Raw genomic sequence first — 22,484 nt, 5'->3', positions numbered from 1 at the left:
CCTTTTTTTATTTTTAAGAAAAACAGAGTACCTGGTTAAGGGGGACAGAGGCAGAGAGGGAGAGGGGGAGGGAGAGGGAGATCGTATGCAGGCTCCATGCCAAGCTCAGAGCTCAACTTGGGGCTCCTTTTCACAACCCTGAGATCAAGATCTGAACTGAAATCAAAGAGTCGGACATAAAACCACTGAGCCATCCAGGAGCTCCCCATTTTAATCATTTTTAGGCCTACAATTTCATGACTTTAGGTACAATTATAATGTTGTGTAACCATCACTACTATTCCCAAAATATTTTTCATCATCTTAAATAGAAGCTCTACTCATAAGCAGTAATTCATTTCACCCTTCCTGCCCCCGGTAACTTCTATTTCGCTTTCCATCCTTCTGAATTTGTCTATTGTAGATAACTCATATAAGTACAATTTTTATATGTATATACATATATAGATCATATAAGTAGAATTATCTACATATACATATGTATAATTTGACCTTTTTGTCTGGCTTATTTAGTATTTTCGAGGATTATCATTGTTACAGCATCAGAATTTCATTCTGATTTAATGGTCAAATAATACTCTATTTTACAGACACAGCACTATTTTATTCATTCATCTGTGATGGACAGAGCCACTGTTCCACTCTTATGAATAACACTGCTGTGAACAAGTATATGCTGAGTCCCATTTTCAGTTCTTTTGGGCGTATACCTAGAACTGGAATTGTTAGATCATTTGGTGATTCTATGTTTTTAACTCTTTGAGGAACTACCAAACTCTTTTCTGCATTGGCTGCACCACTTTATCTGCTGTATCCCACCAGCAATGTATCAGGGTCAGATTTCTCCATATCCTCCATCCTCTGCAACACTTACATTCCTTTTTTGGATAATAGCCATTCTTGTGGATGTGAAGTGATATCTTACTGTGGTTTTGATTTACATTTCCCTACTGATTAATGATCAGAATCATTTCATATACTTATTTATCATTTGTGTATCTTATTTGGAGATAGGTCTATTTGAGTCCTTCGGTACTGACATTTTCTGTTGTTGAGTTGTAGGGCTTCTTTATATATTCTAGATATTAAAACCTTACTAAATTTTGATTTGCAAAAATTTTTCTCTCTCTGTGTTGTCTTTTCACCCTTTTGATAGTGCTGTTGGTATATAATAATTTTAAATTCTGGTTAAGTCAAAGTGACATCATGCCTAATGACACAGTAGAACTTCATAGGGTTCGGTCTTTTCAGTGAAACAACCAGTAGACTGGAGAAAATGACTAGAATCAACTATTTTAGACTCTGGACCTTGGTCAAACTCTTAAAAGAACTAGGAGAGTGTTTGATTGAAGGGAAAGGCTGTTGCTGTTTGGTAGAGGGCTCCAAAATGTAAGGTTGTGTGTTTTAATTGGTCTGAGAGATTCCTGAGGACTGGACATTGATGTTTGCTGAAATTTAAAGTGACAGTACCTCCTTCACGTTTTGGAGTCAGATATTTAAGGAAATCTTTGTCAGGTGATTGGCTGGCCATCAGACAGCATGGAACAGAAACTTCAAAAGGAATACATACATACTTTGCAAGATCGTTAATAAAAGTCACAAAGGAACTGTTCCCTCCATCAATAAGCAAAAATCAGCAATCTAGGAGGAGTGGGACAGTTAGAGTTCTAGAGTTACCATAATTGCCAGATCTCTTTGTGTTTAACTTACTTGGGGTCCCCCCCCCACTCCCAACCCCTACTTCTTAGATATGTAGATTCATGACTTCCATCAAATTTAGGCTATTTTCAACCATTATTTTTTTGTATTATCCCACAAGTCCCTCAGGTTCTGTTCATTTTTCTTTATCATTATTTTCATTCTATTCTTCATACTGGATAATTTGAACTGACTTGTCCTTCAGGCTTGCTGATTATTTCTTCTGCCTGTTCAGATCTGCCATCTCTGTCAAATTATTGCTTCCTATGAATGAATTCTATTTCCTGATTTCTTTAAATACTTTATATTTTTGGTTGTTGAAACCTGGACATTTCGAGTAGTATATTGTGGTAACTTTGGAAGTCAGGTTCTCTTCAGGAATTGATTTTGTTGCTTGTTGAGGTCTTCAGTTGCCTATTTGTATAGTGGCTTTCCTAAACTGTTTTCACAAAGCTTTCCTTGTGCCCATTACTGACCTGTTATCTTGGCACTCAGCCTGTGACATCTCAGAAGTTCTGTTGTTAATGTGTGGAGTTTTTTTAAGTGTATATGCCTGTTTAGATGTTCTGATAGGTGCCACCAAAGAAGCTGCTGTTTTCTGGGGGTGCTGAATAAAGCCAGCCATCCTAGCTGACCCTCAGGGGAACCTCGTACTACCCAAATCACAAAACTCCAAAATTAAGTTTAGAGTTCAAGATCCTACTGTCCCTCTGGAACCAGCCAGCCACTTGAGGAATGCAGGCTGCTATACCCACAATGCAACATGATTCAAGAAGGAGGCATGGTAGCTGGTTTACCCAAGTAGCTCTTTTACCAAAGTTCAACAGCCTCTGTCTCTATTAAGCACTTCTCTGGTTGCTATAAGTGTCTGAGTGACTCTAGAGTTCTAAAATAGTGGATTCTGATAGTGTTTTTCCAGCTTAATGTTTGTTTTGGTGGAGAGACCAACCCTAGAAGCTGCCATTTTTTTGACATCTTTTGCTGCCATTTTTACTGCTATTTTAAAGTAAATCACAGATTTGGCATTTTATCCTTAATACTTCAACTTGAATCTTCCAAAATAAGAACAATTGCCTGGATAATCCCATATCATTATCATGGGTAGTTAGCATAGCTGTTGTTTTCTACTATTCTAAGACAAGTGCATCGTTTTCATATTAACTATCTTGTCCTTAAAATGTCCTTTACAGCTGTTTTGTTCAAACCAGAAACCAGTCAAGGATTAACTAAGCACATTTAGTTACTGTGTTTCTTAAGTCTTTCTTAAACTAGAATAGTTTCCTCTCCTCTCCCTATTCTATTATTTGGACTTGAAGAGAACCCATCAGTTGGAGTGATAAAATACTTTATGTTCTGCATTCCTGTGGTGTTTCTTCATACATTCTTTTTAAAAAATATTTATTCATGAGAGACAGAGAGAAAGAGAGAAGCAGAGACACAGACAGAAGGAGAAGCAGGCTCCATGCAGGGAGCTCGATGTGGGACTTGATCCCGGGACTCCAGGATCTCCCTGAGCCAAAGGCAGATGCTCAACTGCTGAGCCACCCAGGCGTCCCTCCTCATACGCTCTTTAAGTCATTCCTCTCAACTAGAAGTTTAGGTGATTAAATTCAGGCTGAATCTTGTTTGGTAATAGTACTGCATAGAAGATGCTTCATATTCATATGAAGAATATACTTCATATTGCATCAGGAAGCAAAGAATGTCTAGTAAAGATTTGTTAGTAGAATAGTATTGAGGTTGACTGGCCAGATCACATAAAGTTGTTTATCTTAATTGATCTTTAAAGATATTTCTGCTGGGTTTAGAGGTCTAGCAAGGCAATTATTGTTTTTAACACTTGGAAGATGCCTTTAACACTTGGAAGATGTCTTCTGATTTACATTGTTGCTGGTGAGAAGTAGGCAATCGGTCTTACTTTTGTCTTGTTTGATGATAAGCCGACTGTTTTTTTTTTTTTTTTTTTTTGCTTTTAAGATTTTTCTCTTGGTAGGATTTATCACTTCACTTCTGCAAAATTCTTAGTTGTTGTATTTGCTCTCAAGCCTTTCTGAGACAATGATTAAGATACTTGTTTTATATTCTATATGTATATGTCTATTTCTGGAGTCCATTCTGTTCCACTGTTTGTATTTCTGTCCCTACATAAAGACCATCCTGTCTTGATTACTGTAGCTCTATAGTAAGTCTTGAAATCAGATCACATAAGCCCTCCATATTTATTTTTCAAATTGTTTTTGCTATTCTTGTCCTTTTGCATTTTCATATAAATTTTAGCCTCAGTTTGTCAGTTTCTACAAAAAGCCTGCTGGTATTTTAATTGGAATTGCACTGAATCTTTAGCTCAGTTTGGGGAGAAGGAATATCCTAACCATGTTGAATGTTCCATTCCAGGAACATGTTTAATGTCTCTCTTAAGGGTGATCATTAATTTTTGTTTCTTAGTTTTCATTATACAGGACTAACAAGTAATTTGATAAAAATGTTCCTATGTCATGTGTTTTGTTTGGTTTGTTTTTGTGTGTGTATGCTTTATAATTTTTTACATAGGTGATTGCTTATTGTGACTTTAAACAATTATACTTATCCTTTTCAACCTGTTTACCCTTTATTTCTTTATCTTGCCTTTTTTGTACTAATTAAAAGAGCTTGGAATAGAAGTTGTGAGTGGAAGTCCTTGATTTCTTCCAAGTTACACCAGAAAGCATTTAGTATTTCATCATTAAATATGTTATGTGTAAGATTTTCAAACATGGCTTTTATCAGGTTGAGGAAGTTTCATTCTATTCCTAGGATACTGAATGTATCTTGTATGGGTGCTGAATTTTTCACGGATGATCATACTAAGACTTTTCTCCTTTATTTTGTTAATGTAGTGAATTACTGTAATTGATTTGAATGCTCAACCAGCCTTGCATTTCTATGATAAACTTTATTTAACCATGATGTATTATCCTTTTTATGTGTTTCTTCCCTTGATATTCTGATATTTTGTTAATGATTTTTGTTAATCTTTGTTCATGAGACATACTGATCTGTACTTTTCTGTCCTGCCCTAATGGTTGCATCTGATTTTAGTATCAGGACATTACTGGCCTTATAAAATGAGATGAGAAATGTGTTTCTTCTCTGTTTTCTAAGAGTTGTTTATAGCTGATATTATCTTCTTTTTATGTTTGACAGAATTCACCAGTGGTTCCTTCTAGAGCTAGACTTTTCTTTGAGGGAACGTTTGGAAACAAATTCAGTTTCTTTAATTGATACAGGGCTATTCAGGTTTTCTATTTTTTTTTTTTTTTTTAAGATTTGGGGTAATTCTGTCTTTCAAAGAATCAGTACATTTAATCAAGTTGATCACAGTATTCTCCTGTTACTTTAAGGTCCACAAAGTCTGTACAATGGCCTCTATTTTATTTGATTTTTTTCATTATAATTTTTTGATAAGTCTAGCTAGAGTATTAATTTTAACAACCCGTCCTCCCTCACTTCCCAAACTAACTTCTGTTTCATTGCCTTTTTTGTTTTCCTTTATTCCCATTTTCTTTTCTTTCCCAATAGTTTTCTACTCATTATTTCCTTCATTCTGCTTTCTTTGGGATAAATTTACAGTTCTTTTTCTAGATTCTTGACATGGAAGTTTCCTAGATCGTTGATTTTTTTTTTTTTTTTAATCAACATGGAAATAAGTTGTTCAATTTCGGGATCCCTGGGTGGCGTAGCGGTTTGGCGCCTGCCTTTGGCCCAGGGTGCGATCCTGGAGACCTGGGATCAAATCCCACGTCGGGCTCCCGGTGCATGGAGCCTGCTTCTCCCTCTGCCTATGTCTCTGCCTCTCTCTCTCTCTCTCTCTCTGTGTGTGGCTATCATAAATAAATAAAAATTTAAAAAAAAGGAAATAAGTTGTTCAATTTCCACGTAGTTGGGGATTTTCCAGTTCTATTTCTAATTTCTAAGTTAATCTCATTGTGATCATGGAACAATGTTTTGCGTTTTTAGTTCTTTTAATTTAATCATACTTGTTTTGTTGCACAATGTATGGTATTTCTGGGTATATATTCCAGACACAGTTAATATGTATTCTGCTATCATTGGGTATTCTTTAAACATCATTTGCATCAAGTTATTTGATTCTTTTGTTCAAGTTGTTTATGTCTTTGTAAGGAATTTACCCCTTTATCATAATATATTGTCCCACTTTATATCTGGTAAAGTCTTCCAGGTTTTATAGGCTTATTGTTGAATGTGTATCTGTTTCTGTCCTTTTTATTTTTTTAAACTGTGTGCGTATTTAATTGGATTTCTTGTAGATAACGTTTAATTAGGTCTTTTGTTAAATGCATGTGTATGTATGTATGTTTAAGTAGGAAGCATACATCAGTGGCATCGATAGGACCATGGACAGATCATCATTTAGTCCTTTTCCTTTAAAATGCAGAAAAATATAATAATGAAGTGTTAATTTAATAGGTGATTTCCTTGTTTAGCTTCTCCCCAGCACATACTCCATATTCTTACTTTTGGTATTAGCTAAAAGAAGCAATTTATAGCATTTGTGAGATACATTTGCTTTTCTCTTTAAAGTTGACTACCTGCTTGCCTTTTGGATCTCACGTTTTCCCTTTCAAAAATGGGAGTTGAATTATGTTTTTATAGTATTCCCATTCTTCCCAGGATAGCGTGTCAAAAGAACCCCTTTTTTCATATAGGCATTCAGTTACTTACTATATAGTATGCAGTGTCTTGTTTTTCTTGTACTCTTAAATTGTGTGGTTGGAATGAAACTTGAGACACAAATTTAAGATACATTCAACATTGAGTCCCATTGTTACTTTTAGTTATGCACTTTCTTTTCCTACTGGTACTTTTAGGTAGAGGTGCCTTTATTAACCTGAATTCATTTGTAGCATTAGTAGATCATACTTTGAGGAAATCAGATAGATGAAGTCATGCTGATCCTTTCAGAAGGAGTCCCCTGTTATTTGATTTTAATTATAATGCACAGGCTTACCAAGTAACCAGCTTGACATCATTAGGCCCTTTTTATACATTTATTCATAGAATCCTTAGAACAGTCCTACCTCAAATTTATTCTGATGAGTGTGAAACATGTAGCACAACTGGAACACAGGAAACTCACAATATGGTAACTACTATTATGATTATCATTTACTGTTGTTTTACAGAAGAGGAAATGGAGGCTCAAAAGGTTTTAGGGGTTATAGAGCAATTAATCCAAAGGAGGCACCTAGGTCTATGTGGTTTTAAGCAACATATTTTATTTATTTATTTATTTATTTATTTATTTATTTATTTATTTATTTATTTATTTTTATGATAGTCACAGAGAGAGAGAGAGAGGCGCAGAGAGAGAGAGAGGCAGAGACACAGGCAGAGGGAGAAGCAGGCTCCATGCACCGGGAGCCTGACGTGGGATTCGATCCCGGGTCTCCAGGATCGCGCCCTGGGCCAAAGGCAGGCGCCAAACCGCTGCGCCACCCAGGGATCCCTATTTTTTTTATTTTAATATGTTCCATGTAAAATGTATACAAGATGTGTCATTAGGCTAGATTCAAATCCCAGATTTGCCACTTAGTAGTTGTATGACCCTGGGCAAGTGATGGTGATTAGTTTTCTGATCTGTAAGATGGGGATTATACTTATTAATTTATGAGAGCTGGGTTCCTCTGAGGGCTACTAGTACCCTAGCAGCTAGTCTAGAGTTAGAAGAGAGCTCTGACAAAAGCAAGCAGGTTTTTTACTAGGCCTGAGGTCTCATTTGCACCCATCTTCTCAGCGTTGGAAGCAGTTTAGTTGAACAATAGACATGTTTTGAAGTTAGTACTGGAGAGGAGCTGCTACTGCTGCTTTGCTCTTTCCTGGGCCTACCCACTGTCCAGACTTGTATGCTAATCATTCCCATGCTTTTCTTTATAGTTGGTCATCTGTGTATGCTTTCCTATATAATAATTTATTTGAATTGTATTGGATTTTTTTTTTAACTTGAATGGTATATGTATTATTCTAGGACTTCTTCACTTAATATAATATTGTTTGGGATTCAGTTGTGTTGTTGTCTGTAGTTAAAGTGTAGTGATGTCATTGGTGTATTTTACTATTTGAATATATCACAGTATTTCGTTTCTACTGTTGATGGACTTTTTTTTTTAAGAAAAATTTTTTTTTAAAATTTATGATAGTCACACACACAGAGAGAGAGGCAGAGACACAGGCAGAGGGAGAAGCAGGCTCCATGCATCGGGAGCCTGATGTGGGATTCGATCCCGGGTCTCCAGGATTGCGCCCTGGGCCAAAAGCAGGCGCTAAACCGCTGGGCCACCCAGGGATTCCAGAGTCTCTATTTTTTAAAAAAAAATCTCCCACATTGTTCTGCACATCCATATTTGAAAACCACTACCAGGGGAAATTACTAAACAATAAAAAGAGCAGCATGGGGTTATTGAAGGGGCATATCATTTAAAATAATGAAGTATTATTCATTATTAAATTAAGTGTAAGATATATGTATATGTGTACATACGTGTATGTGTGTGTGTATGTATATATACACACACACACACACACACACACACACACACTGAATTGCTTTGTGTTAAGTAATAGCAGGTATGACCTGGAAGAGAGTGGACATTATAAAAGAACTCGGTTACAATTTGAATGAGATGTGCTCACTTAGTGCTTAGTATATTTGTATTTAAATTTATAATGAGAGTTCATGGATATAGAGAACAAATTGTGATTGCCTAAGATGTAAAGTGTCATGAGCGGGTAAAGAATGAGGAGGGTCAAAGGTACAAATTTCCAGTTATAAAATGAATAAGTCATAGGGTTGTAATGTACAGCATGGTAACTGTAGTTAATAATATTATATTGCTTATTTGAAAGTAGCTAGAATTATGACCCAGCAATTGCACTACTGGGTATTTACCCCAAACATACAGATGTAGTGAAATGAGGGGACACCTGCACCCCAATGTTCATAGCAGCAGTGTCCACAATAGCGAAATTGTGGAAGGAGCCACGATGTCCTTTGACAGATGAATGGATAAAGATGTGGTGTATATGTACAATGGAATATTACTCAGCCATCAGAAAGGATAAATACCTTTTACATTGACGTGGAAGGAACTGGAGGGTGTTATGCTGAGTGAAATAAGTCAACTGGAGAAAGACAGTTATCACATGTTTTGACTTATGTGTGAAATAAAAGAAATAGTGCAAGGGACTGTAAAGGAAGGAAGGGAAACTGAATGGGGGAAAAATAGAGGAAGACAAACCATGAGAGACTCAACTCTGGGAAACAAGTTTGCTGAAGGGAAAGTGGGTGGGGGGCTGCGGTAACTGGGTCACAGGCATTAAGGAGGGCATGTGATGTGATAAGCACTGGTGTTACACTATATGTTGGTAAATTGAATGTACATTTTTTTAAAAAGTAGCTAGAAGAGTGGATCTTGAAAATTCTTATCACAGGAAAAAAACTTTTGTAACTGCATGGTGGCAGATGTTAACTTACTGCCATGATCATTTTACAGTTATATACAGACAATGAAATCGTTATGCTGTGGAAACCAAAAAAATCTTAGAACGCAATTTTGTTTTTCCCAGTTGGAGTCATTCGATGTCCAGTTTGCAGCCAAGAGTGTGCAGAGAGAGACAACATAGATAACTTTTTTGTGAAGGACACTACTGAGGTTCCCAGCAGTACAGTAGAAAAGTCTAATCAGGTAAGCGTATTAATTAAGTCTTAAATGTTTTGCTTCCTTCTATTGAGACATCCTAAACTCCTGACAGACTCTAAAATAAAAGGTGTTTGACATTGACCATTATGTCTATCAATAATTATGTAATATTTTAAACAGTAACTTTAAACAGGGCTTGGTGCAGGGAATAAACTTTCTAATTGTTGTGGAACCAGCTTTAAAGAATGAAAATGTAATTATGTCAGCTACAGTGCGAAGTACTTAAGACTCTGAAAGTTCCCCTGTGAATACCAGTGATTTTTCTTTTTTGTCTTCCAGATTGTCATGTCACTTTGCTTCATATGTGATTATATTTATACTAGATATGCTTTGTTAGTTCCATCACTTTATCAGATGAACTGTAGTAATGCATGTGAATGCTCAGTCCAGGAAATTCAAAAGTAAAGTAGTATAATCAACAGAATAGTTATTATCCAATATGAATTGATGATGATAAGATGAGAATTGAAAAGATTCTTTTTTTCTTTTTTTTTAAGATTTTATTCATTAATTCATGAGAGACAGAAAGAGAGAGAGGCAGAGACACAGGCAGAGGGAGAAGCAGGGAACTTCAGGCTCCATGCAGGGAGCCTGAAGTGGGACTTGATCCTGGAACCCTGGGATCATGCACGCCCTGAGCCGAAGGCAGATGCTCAACTGCTGAGCCACCCAAATACCCCAGAGAATAGAAGGGATTCTAATCTGAAGGACACATTTAAGAGGCTGCTTTATGCCTCTGTATAATATTAGTTTTGGTAAGTTTAGTTACTCTGTTTTTGTCACAGAAACATAATAGGAAGAAGTTATGATCCATTAAACTAGAGACAAAGTCCAAATTGACATGTTTGCTGTAGATAAGTGAGGGGGAGGGTGTTAAACCTGGTTCAGGAATAGGGTACTTGGAGGAATATTTTGGGACTATTCATGGGAATATCATGGGAATATTTATGGGAATATCCCATGAAGATGGGAGAGATGATAATGTGGGATGAAGGAAGCACTAGACAAAAGATAGAGAGATCTGAACTAGTCTGGTGGCAATAAGGAAAGGAAGGGAAGAAGTCTACACAGGGCTTGATATACCTGATTGGATGTGGAAGTGAGAGGAACCCCATTACTAGGATGGTGGTGCTTTTCACAGAGAGAAAGGGGGCAGAGAAGTGGTTAGAGAATTGGTTTTGAATATGATTGAGTTTGCCTATAAGACTAAGGTAATGTCATCCATGGTCAAACTGGAGCTCTGAAGAAAGTTTGTAGCTGAAGAAGTTTAAAACCTTTTTGTTATAGATAATTTTAAGCATTACCAGGAGAGGGACAGTTTCACTTGACTCCCATGTACAGGTTACTAGCTTAGTAGTCATCAATTCTTGTTTTATGTTTAACCTGACAGCACCCTCCCCCTGACCACACCACACATTGTATTTTGTTGAAGTTATTCCCAGACATTATATCCTCTAACCCATAAGTCATTTTCTATGGGAAAGTAAGTTTTATAAACATAACCACATTAATTTCATATGTAAAAAAAATTAGTTATTCCTTTATATATCAAACATCCAGTGATAACGTATCTAATTGTTGTGGTTTCTTTTTTTATTTTTATTTATTTTTATTTATTTATTTATTTATTTTTGGTTTCTTTTTTTAAAACCGTGGTTTGTAAGGATCCAATAAGGTCTACACAATTGACGTTCTCAATCCTATATTTTAATTAATCTCAAATTACCTTTTCACTTTATTGGTTTTCTTTTTCCTCCCTTTTAACCTATTTGTTAGATAAACTGGGTCTTAGTCATGTAAAGTTAGCCTTATTCTGCATTTTGCTGACCATCTTCATAAAGTCACTTATGTACACTGGCAATAAAAATGTAGAGACTGATTTAGTTTCAGGTTCCATTGGGTGAGGGGGTGGTGGTGTAAGAATACTTTTCATCTGGGCAGCCCTGGTGGCTCAGCGGTTTAGTGCCGCCTTCAGCCCAGGGTGTGATCCTGGAGACCCAGGATCGAGTCCCACGTCAGGCTCCCTGCGTGGAGCCTGCTTCTCCCTCTGCCTGTGTCTCTGCCTCTCTCTCTACCTGTGTCTTTCATGAATAAATAAATAAAATATTAAAAAAATACTTTCATCCATATGTCTGAGTGTACTTCAATCAGGAGGCATAGGAGTTTGGTTCTCTTTCTGTTTTCTGATGTCAGTGGCCATTAATTATCATTGCCACGACCCCATATTATATTAGGCACTTGGAAAATTGTGACATTCTCATTCTGTGATTTCCCGTTTTTCTTAACTGGAAGAGAAACCAAAGGCTTCCTTCATTTATTTTTTGGTTATCAAGGAAAGGTAGATTAAACACTTGATTTATTTTTCCTTTATTTGCTGATTTTTAGAGTAGTAACCTAGTTTCTTAGCATTCTTCAGAGGTTGACTACACACGTTGTGTGTACGTGTGTGTTATTATGAATTAATGGATTTTTAACACAAAATATGTTGTAGTAGTTGTTCTTATTGATGCTCAAATTGTGCCATCTTGGCAAAAGGAGCCTCACATTGATTCCTGAGTCATTCTGATACAATTGCAGTAGTCACTGCTATCTCCCTTCCTTTCTCTTTTCACAAGATATTAGGGGCTTTGATTCCTTTTAGCTGGAAATGCTATCTATCTGGAGACCACAGTATGGGTGCCAAGGGTACTCATCACCACTGAGTTGGTCATATTTCTAGGCCTTGCAGGAGAATGATTTAGCAAATACTTTTTATTGAAAAAAGAGAAGTGACTACACTTAACTGTATCAAGCACTGAGTGATGTATAGAATTGTTGGATCATAAAATTGTACACCTGAAACTAATATAACACTATGTTAATTACATTTGAATAAAAAAGAATAAACAAGTCCATCAGGTTTGGTCTTGAATTTAGGCCACGTAGTGTCTCCTGGGGAACAGGCAAAGGATCCTCTCTAAAGCATCTTTTTATTAAGAAGCTCATCAACCTCAAACACACGAAATTTTAAGGATCTGCAATAGAGAGAGTCTCTGAAATCTTTAAGTGTCAGGGAAGGGGATAAACAGAATACAAAGTAAGTATTAGATGATAGAAAACTGTTAAGCCTAGTAAGGAAACTAGTGTTTTTAAGAAGGCTAGGATTTTAGAAAAGTGATGGTGCAAATGTTTAACAGAAAAGTAAGCAAGTTTAGTCTTAGTGTATTAATGTATTAACCAAGTGAACAGATTTCTGTAGCAAAAATGTGAGAAATGACCCGAGAAGCTCTGACAGCAAGTGGCTGTACCAAAAAAATTAAAACCATGTCCCCCCTAGTGCCAAAACCACCAGATGATAGTGTAAAAATTCAGTGTACAGTTATTCGTTTTATGTGATCCCAAAGTCCAAAGTCATGTTTCTGTTGCTGTTATTTTTTCCACAGAACTAATAGTTTGACCTGGTGTCCTATAGAGTATGTGAGAAATAAGGGTTGTAGCCGTGCCTTCGGGGCTTTCCCATAGGATGACCATTATCCTCTCCAGTTCAGCCAGTCTTTGAGGTTCTACCTTGACCCTGCTGAGGATCACAGAAGGCTCACCGTTCCCCTTCCCTGCCCTGTCATGTGAATAGTACTGAGAAGACTGCCCAATTATCAGGAGAGTCATAGATGTGCTGAAAACTCAAATTCGGCAGAGGGAATAAAGTGTGATTATGAAATGTGAATGTATTCCACTCCTAAGCAAACTGATAGCCTGATTGAGGCTCATGAGAAGTTACTGAGAAGAGGATATAACATCTATTTCTAAGATTCTTGTAGCTAGAAGACCTTAAGAAGAGAAATAGATTTCATTTGGCTCAATAGTGTACTCTCCATAAATAAAATGTGCTTCCATGTGAGGTAATGGGTGTCTAATTGCGGAAAAAAGACAAGCAGCCTATCTAGGAAAGAAAAAGCAAATATACCACTACACCATATTGATATTTATAAGTCCAGTTTAGATTTGTAGGTCTTTTTTGATTTTATCTCACTTAATCTGACATTGGAAATCTTGGTTCTTAATTACATTGACATCATTATTTGTTTTCTCGAAATATAATATATGTTATAGGATATATTAGTTTTGGTACAATCAGGAACTATCTTAATTCTTAAAAATAAGAATTGTTTACTAGATAAAACTTGTTTACTGAAAGAATAAAAAATACTTAAAAGTATCATAGAGCTAGCAACTATAAAGAAGCAGCTCAGAGAACAAAGAGAGTCAAAGTTAGAAGGGTCTTGTAGAACATCAGTTCAAACATCTGAAGAGGTTGCTTGGCTCAGCTCATGTTGGTGTCTGAGCTTTTGGCCCTGGGACCACAGAGCTTAGCAGAGCAGGAGTAGGCCTGTGGTGGTAGTATCTCCAAAGCTGGTTCTGTGAGGATTAACAACACTGCAAACCAGGGCTAAGTGCTACTGTGGGAATACACTTGCCATCACGGGGTGAAGTTCATGGATTGGTGTGATATACACAGAAAATGCAAGCAAATAGACAACTAAGATGATGAAGTGCCTTCTTCCTCTGACACTGCAGTACTCCTCCAGCACCATCTATTGTCAGAATCTAATAATGGGGGGCAGCCCTGGTGGCTCAGCGGTTTAGCTCCCTGCATGGAGCCTGCTTCTCCTCTGCCTGTGTCTCTGCCCCTCTCTCTCTCTTTCATGCATAAATAAATAAGATCTAAAATAAATAAATAAAAGAATCTAATATGGAACCAGCTCAGCATGAATATGGTTTGTGGAGTAAGACTATGGAAGAATAGAGTTGGTACTGAAAGTAGAAGTTATGGAGCGGTTTCTGTCAAAATAGAAAGCAAGGAAGCCAGCAATTACTTACATGTATGCATAGGAAATAGTCAATCAAATCCGTATTTTTAAAAATCTTTTAAAAAAATGTATTAGTTAACATTCAGTGTAATATTCTAAAGTTACTTGAAATAAATAATTCTCTCAATATTTAAGCCACCACTTGATAGGCAGATTCATTTGTTTCTTTTGCTTTTGGTTTAGAGATTTAATTTTTTAAATTTAAATTTGTAGGACTATATATAAAACATTTCTATAGTTCTAAAGTAAAATCTATAAAACAGTGTATTGAGAGAACTCAAGCTTCTATTGCTGTTTAATCTACCCATATACCTTATTTCTTCTCTATCCTATAGGCAGCCATTTAATCTCCTTTATTCTTCCATTTAAAATATTTTATGTGGGATCCCTGGGTGGTGCAGCGGTTTGGCGCCTGCCTTTGGCCCAGGGCGCGATCCTGGAGACCCGGGATCGAATCCCACGTCGGGCTCCCGGTGCATGGAGCCTGCTTCTCCTGCTGCCTATGTCTCTGCCTCTCTCTCTTTCTCTCTCTGTGTGTGACTATCATAAATAAATAAAAAATTAAAAAAAAATAAAGATAAGCATTCTAAGTAACCTGCCCAAGACTACTTAACTACTAAGTGGGCAACTGGAATATCAACCCACACTCCTATCCACAAGACTCGGTATCATAAGGGCAGGACCCATGTTTGCTTTTCCATCATTGTACCTTAACATAGTGCCTGGAATATTTGATATATTGAATGAAGAACAATGCCATATTTCCATTTCATATGTTTATATTTTAAAACATGTCAGTTTAAATTTACAAATACTGTCAGGATAGCTGATAGAGTCCAGTATGAGTGGTATATCATTTTTATATGACTAGTAGGTTTTGTTTTGTTTTGTTTTTTAAGATTTTCTTTATTCTTGAGAGACACAGAAAGGGAGGCAGAGGGAGAAACAAGTTCCATGCAGGGAGCCTCATGCAGGACTTGATCCTGGGACTCCAGGATCATGCGCTGAGCCAAAGGCAGACACTCAACCATTGAGCCACCCAGGCGTCCCAATATATGACTAGTTTTTTGACCACCTTTTTGTTTTTCTTAAAAATTGATGTGACATGTTTCTTTTATTAGGTATGCACAAGCTGTGAGGATAATGCAGAAGCTAATGGGTTTTGTGTAGAATGTGTTGAGTGGCTCTGCAAGATATGCATCAGAGCTCATCAAAGAGTGAAGTTCACAAAAGACCACACTGTAAGACAGAAGGAGGAAGTATCTCCAGGTAATAAACTGGCTTTAATCTCTTTTGGTCTCTAACCTTCCCCCTCTTTTCTATCTTCCTTTCCTGGCTTTGTTTTGATACCATTGTAAGTGTTAAATGCATTCTTGTTTTTTAATATAAGGAGGTCTGTATTGTAATTGAAATTTGAAGACCTCTAAATGTTGTTGAATATGAGTAGATATAAAATTTTTCTGCCTTATATTGATTCATACTCCCAATCCCCCTTTTCGTTTAAATGCTATAATTTGGTGTAAATGTATAGGAAATGGAAGAAAAAAAGAGTTGCTTTTTAAACTTTTTTAGCTTCTCTTATTACTTATCTTGTTTCTAAGGTATGACAAGAGGTGGGCTTAATAAAAATTTATAAGCCTGATACCATTATGGAAAACCTGTTTTGTGATATTTGATATGTAGATAACTAAAGAAGCTCTGCCTTTTATGTGACTTACAGTTTCTCAGTTTTTATTGTATGACTTAAAATGTAAAGTTTACTAATAATTTGTTTTATTATAGTAAAATATATGTAACTTAAAACTTGCCATTTAAACCATTTTTAAGTGTATAATTCATTAATATACACATTCATTTTATCAGTGTACAGTGCATTAATGGCATTCACAATGTTATGAAGCTGTCACCACTGCCTGTTTCTAAAGTTTTTTCATCATTTCAGGAAGAAACAATACCCACTATATATTAATGCTTATTCCCCACTTTCCTCTACCCCGTGGACTTCTAATCTGTCTGTTCGAATTTGCTTATTTCTGCAAGTGGAATCAAATAGCATTTGTCCTTTGTTGTCTGACTTATATCACAATATTTTCAGCTTTTATCTATGTTGTAGTGTTTATCACACTTCATTTGTTTTTATGGCTCATTAATATAGTTTTGTTTAAAAAATTATTTTTTGGTTTTAATTTTTGCTTTATTGCCTTTAATTCAAGTCAACCAGTATTCATAGATCTATTCTGTATTCGAAGGAACTTTGCTGTGCATTAGAGATGGAAAGTGAATAAAACAGATAATTTTGCCCCACAGGAGTTATTAGTATGATGAAAGCTACAAACAAATTGGCCTCATAAGTTCTGTAGAAGCACATGAAAGAAGCCCCAAACTCAAGATTTGGGGATTTAGGTTGGAAGCGAAATCTGGGGCTTGAAGGAGAAATAGAGTTTTATCACAGGAAGGAGAGGAGTGGGGAAAAGTGAAGTACATGCACAAATATCTAGAGAGAGAGACAGTTGAATATAGCTGGAGAGTAAGATTCAGGGGGAGGAGGAATAAGAGATGAGGCTAGGAGTCTGGTGACAAGGGAAGTGGGATTATAATTTCTGAGGACACTGATGAGGAAAAGACAAAAAGAGAAGAGGCCAAGTATAGATTCGGATAAATTAAATAGATTAGTGCTAGAAAGACTTGTCTCTTTTTTTGTGAATTCAGCCATCTATTGAAAAACAGAGCAGAGGAAACAGGATTAAAAGGTAAGGAATGTGGGGAATACTTGAAATGACTCCAGTTAAAAGAGAGCTCCAGCTTCTGAAACAGTTTGGTAGCATCAATGTTACATTGCATATACAGGCCTTAAAACTTCCTCCCTCGAGGGGTGCCTGGGTGGCTCAGTCAGTTAAGCGTCTGCCTTCAGCTCAGTTCATGATTCTGGGGTCCTAGATCGAATCCTACATCGAGCTCTCTTCTCTCAGAGGAGCCTGCTTCTCCCTCTGCCCACCACCTCCACCTCTCATGAGTAAATAAACAAAAATCTTAAAAATAAAATAAAATAAAATAAAACTTCCTCCATCAGGCCTCAGCAGTGTACTTGTAGGTATAGAGAAGAATCGAACTTACCTAGGATTGGGGTTTATCTAGATAGGTGTTGGAGAAGTTCAATAGAGTGAGAGGTAAAAATAATGGCATTTACTAAATGAAGGATTTTTTTAAACTGTATTGTTGTGCCCAAGATTGCGAATCCGAGAAACCATCAAGGAGCCGACACCAATGCAAGCGCACGAGGGTTTATTAGCAAGCTCGAGCTTGGGTCCAAGTATACCGGACACAGGGGAGCAGGGACTTGGACCCTGAAGTGGGTTACAGCTGGGTTTTTTATAGGCTGGTCTAGGAGATTTTCAGAAGGTGTGGAGGAATTTCTCAAGTTCTGTTTACATTCTGATATGGGGCTTTCAAGGGCATTGAGCTCCATTCTCATTCTAATATGGGACTTTCTACCACAGGGTGGGCTCTGTTGTCTTTCTGATATGGGATTCTCTGCCAAGGGCAATTCTGAGCTCTGTTGTCTTTCTGATATGGGATTCCCTGCCGAGGACATTGAGGACATTCTGCAGTTTTTCCCGTAAAGTTCAGCTCTTATTCACAGGGGCCTAAGATGGCTGTACTTGTGCGAATGCTCAAGTTTAGGTAGGATGGCCTTGATTTTTCTCGGCCTCCACAGTATAAAGGAAATGAAATTGATGGTGTAAGTTGATAATGAAAGAAATTGTTAAGAACCTAGAAATCATTGAGCCCCAGGGAGAGTAGTTGGAAGGTTAGAAAGTTGAAGTTATTAGAGTAGATGTTTGAATTTATGATTATAGAAATGGAGCACTTATGGGCCGTCAAAAGTCTAAGGTGAGACCATGATGTAAGGAGCTCTAATGGAGTTTTAGGTCTCCGGAGATGAGAAAGTCTGAGAGCCTTGTTTTTTTGTGGTAATCAATGTGGACTTCTAAATCATCCAGAGTGATGATGACATTGAGGACTAGAAGGATGACTGAGTCAGGATCCAAATTCTTCAATAAGTAAAGGAAGTCTATAAATGGGTGATAGGATATTCTAATTACCTAAATCAGAAGCTCTATAGTTATTGTTGGATAGTAGGCACAAACTAGAATGACCTAAGCCAACTAAAGATGTATGGTCACTCTATTTATTGTGATGTCTACATGACATGCACATTAAGGAGAAGGGTACAGGGGAGCTGTTAGGATATTCACATTATAATAGTGAGCCATTTTTGCATTGCTAGAATTAATTGCATTTGGTCTTGATGTGTTGTGCTTTTAATAGTCTTTTACTATATTGCTAATTTTCTCCAGTTATTTTCCTTCTTTCCAACTCATATGAGTTTAATACATTTTTGCCTATTTTTGGATCTGACTAGATGTACGTTATCTTTTTGTTTTTATCCACAGAAACATTTGCTCTGAAATTTATCTAATTATATTTTATATATATCTTTAGCTCATTATTTTTCTTTAATTTCTCCCAGCTTACCTTAGTGTTATTTTAAAGTTCTAATACTAACTTCCTTGACATAAATACTTGATATTTATTTTTTGTAGACTTATAAATGTTTAAAGCTTGATATAATTTGCCACTTTGATTTCTACTATATTTTAAATACTCTGCATTTATGGGGGCATTTGGCTGGTTCGGGTGGTAGAGCATGCAACTCTTGATTTCCAGGTTGTGAGTTCAAGCCCCACATTGGGTGCAGAACCTACTTAGTTTAAAAAAGAAATCTAAGTATTCTGCATTTATGGTTCTGAATCCTAGACTTATGAATTTTTGTGTTATTTATTACTTTGGTGCATTATAAATAATGATATGGAAAGGAGGCCATAATGCATATTAAATGCAAAAAGCAAATTCCTTAACAGTCTGGTTATTCTGAATCCAAGAATTCATTAAAAGGAAAACAAAAGTGTTCTCATTGCTTGGAGTTTTTGTTTGTTCCCTGTTTCAACTGTATAGTTTTATTATGATCAGAAAATGTGAGTCCGTGAACTCTTTCTACGTGCTGGCATACAACATAAGGTTTTTGTAAATATTGATAGTACAGGTGACCTTTGAATAACATGAGGCTTAGGGATGCTGAACCCTCCACAGTCAAAAATCCACTTTGTGAACCTTTGATTTTTCAGAACTTTACAGTTAACTGCTTCTAGTACCAGTGCCACTTTACTGGTAAAAGTCAATTAATACACTGTTTTTTAAAAGCTTTATTTGGGAGGGATAGTAAGTGTGAGTGCAAGAGCACAGGCATGTGCACACAAGTGGGAGGTGGGGCAGAGGGACAAGCCGACTTCTCACTGAGCAGGGAGCTGATGCTGGCTAGATCCCAGGACCCTGAGATCATGATCTGATTTGAAGTCAGATGCTTAATGAACTGAGCCATTCAGGTACCCTAGAACACATTTTGCAAGAAGTGTATGTGTGTGTATTTATATTGTGTTCTTACAAAGTAAGCTAGAGAAAAGAAAATGTTGAGAAAACTAAAAGGAAGAGGAAATACATTTATAGTAACCATACTGTTTTTTATCAAGAAAAATCCATGTGTATGGACCCAGGCACTTAAAACCTGTGTTGTTCAAGGGTAAACTCTATGTGAAAATAAATTTTAGATAAATACAAAATTTATATTAAAGGAGAAACCATGTAAGTTCACTCTAAGAAAAAAAATAAACCTTTTTATAATTAGGAAAAAGCCTTTCTAGAAGCAGTTCTTTAGAACTAAAGTCATATAAAATAAAATCAGATTCGTTTTTCTGTAAAATGTTTTAAGGATCTTTTTGGGAAAATGACATAAATCAAGTCAGACTGGAGAAAATATTTCTAAAATCTTTGGCAAGCAATGTATCAAATGTGTCTGCAAATTGGTAAGAAAGACACTTGGAAAAAATAGCAGAGGTTGTGAACAGACAATTCTTAGAAGAAATACAAATGGTTGATTAGTGTGAAAAGTTGTCCAGTTTCAGTTATTAAAGAAATATGTCTAAAGATAGTGAAATCTTTTTTTTTCCTGTAAGATTGGCAAAGATTAAAAGTACTGACAAAACACTGTTAATAATGTAGGCAATAGCCACTCCACACTGTTAAGAATACAAATGGGTACAAGTTTTTTTTTTTGAGGATCATGTATGTTTGTAGAAATCACCCTTTGACCTAACAGTTGTGCTACTTGGAATTGATTTGTGGAAACATTCAATGACTTATACTTTTATATGTTTATTTCAGCATTATCATACAATATTAAAAAATGAGAAACAGTGCAGAGCTTATATTCATTTGATGAAATACTATGCAGTTAATAAATAAGTCGACATATTTACTATCACAGAAAGGTATCTAAGAGGGGCACTAGGGTGGCTCAGTTAGTGAAGCATCTGACTCTTGATTTTGGGTTCAGGTCATGATTTCAGGGTCGTGAGTCGAGCCCCATATTGGCCTCACACTCAGTGCGGTGGTGTCTGCTTGAGGTTCTCTCTTTCCCTCAGACCTTCCTCTGCTCAAATGTGTGTGTGAACGCATGCTGTCTCTCAAAATAAGAAAGGTATCTAAGAGTTAAGAAATCTTATAAGATAGTTTGTGTCATTTTTTAATTTTACAAAACAAAGTGCCTACTAATGTATATAGCTAAATATAAATAGAAAACAGCCAGAAGAACATATACCAAGCTACTAATAGTGGTGGTTATTGCTGAAAGTGGGAATTATTTCTGAAATGTTTGGATTTCACCTATAATTATTAGTGAGATAACTGGTATTTATATTTAATCATTAATGTACTTGTATTCTTTTTTAATTTAACATTATGACATAAGCATGGCTCATTAAAAAGTTACATGGCTGGGGCACGTGGGTGGCTTAGTCAATTAGTGTGGACTCTCAATTTTGGCTTGGATTGTGGTCTTCAGGTTGTGAGATCCAGCCCCCTGTTGGGCTCCATGCTGGTCATGGAGTCTGCTTGAGATTGTGTTTCTCCCTCCTTCTACCCCCCAACCCTGCTTTCTTTCTTAAGAAAGAAAGAAAATTAAAGTTACATGGAGGACAATAGTATGTAGTGAAAACTTTATGATTATTTCTGTGTTCATGGGTATACTCTGGAAGGATTTTTACAAAAGTGGGAAAATAAGTTTTTCAACACATTCTTTATACATTTTTATTAGATATTTCTGAATTCCACTTAAAACCGTCTTCTCCCATATTTGAAGTAGAAAACATCTAGTTGGTTCACACTCACTTAACCTGGGCTATTTTCTTAAGACTTCTTAATTACACACTCAAAAAAAAAAAAAAAGACTTATTAATTACAGAAAGCATGTTTTTAACTACATACTTTTCTTTTTCTCCTGGGTTAATTTGAATTTCTGGAGAGAAAAACTTATTTATGTTTTCCTTCTAAAATGCTGAGAATACTTAATATATTTTTTCTTTTTTTAATTGAAAGTATAGTTGACACACAATGTTACATAAGTTTTAGATGTGCAACATAGTGATTTGACAAGTTTATACATTATGCTCTGCTTACCACAGGTGTAGCTACCATCTGTCAGCGTACAATGCTATTTTAATATATATAAAGCCCAGTAGTAGTGATGGTGTTGGTGGAACTGTTTATAGCTCTTTTATATCTCAATGGATTCAAATTTAAAACAATTTAATAATTATGTAGTATTCACTTACATTAATTTTCTTCTTTTGGCCTGCCATTATTTTCTACAGAGGCAGTGGGTGTGACCAGCCAGCAACCAGTGTTTTGTCCTTTTCATAAGAAGGAACAGCTAAAGCTTTACTGTGAAACATGTGACAAACTGGCATGCCGGGACTGCCAGTTATTAGAGCATAAAGAGCATAGGTACTGACATCTTTAATTATAGACCCACATTTATAATAAGCTATATGAGGAATAGAGGACTGCTGGAACCCCAGCCAAATGGCAGTCAACAAATAAAGTTTTTTTGGCCAGCAGTATGTTGGCTTGTTCCAGGATGTTTCAACTTGGGCACTGTTGATACTTGTTGGCTGGGGGTTGCTTCAGGTTCATTGTATGGTGCTTAGGTTCATTTTGACCTATATTCACTGGATTCCAGTGACATCATCCCAGTTGTGACAACCGAAAATGTCTCCAGATGTTGCCA

At 36.3% G+C, this 22,484-nt stretch overlaps 1 protein-coding gene across 1 annotated transcript in view; it reads left to right on the top strand.

Moving 5' to 3' along the window:
• LOC119879125 (transcription intermediary factor 1-alpha-like) overlaps positions 1-22,310 on the top strand; it is a gene marked incomplete at its 5' end in the record, with an annotated part of 42,676 nt that extends 20,366 nt beyond the window's left edge. Inside the window, 3 exons of the mRNA XM_038589569.1 lie at positions 9,322-9,440; positions 15,424-15,571; positions 22,069-22,310. Coding sequence (XP_038445497.1) covers positions 9,322-9,440; positions 15,424-15,571; positions 22,069-22,208 — 407 coding nt within the window. The remainder of the gene's footprint in view (positions 1-9,321; positions 9,441-15,423; positions 15,572-22,068) is intronic.
• Positions 22,311-22,484: the final 174 nt, after the last annotated feature.

Source organism: Canis lupus, unplaced genomic scaffold (assembly GCF_011100685.1).
Source record: "Canis lupus familiaris isolate Mischka breed German Shepherd unplaced genomic scaffold, alternate assembly UU_Cfam_GSD_1.0 chrUn_S310H470, whole genome shotgun sequence".
Lineage (NCBI taxonomy): Eukaryota > Metazoa > Chordata > Mammalia > Carnivora > Canidae > Canis > Canis lupus.
The sequence above is the reverse complement of the archived record's forward strand: the minus strand, read 5'-3'. Positions and strand labels throughout refer to the sequence as shown.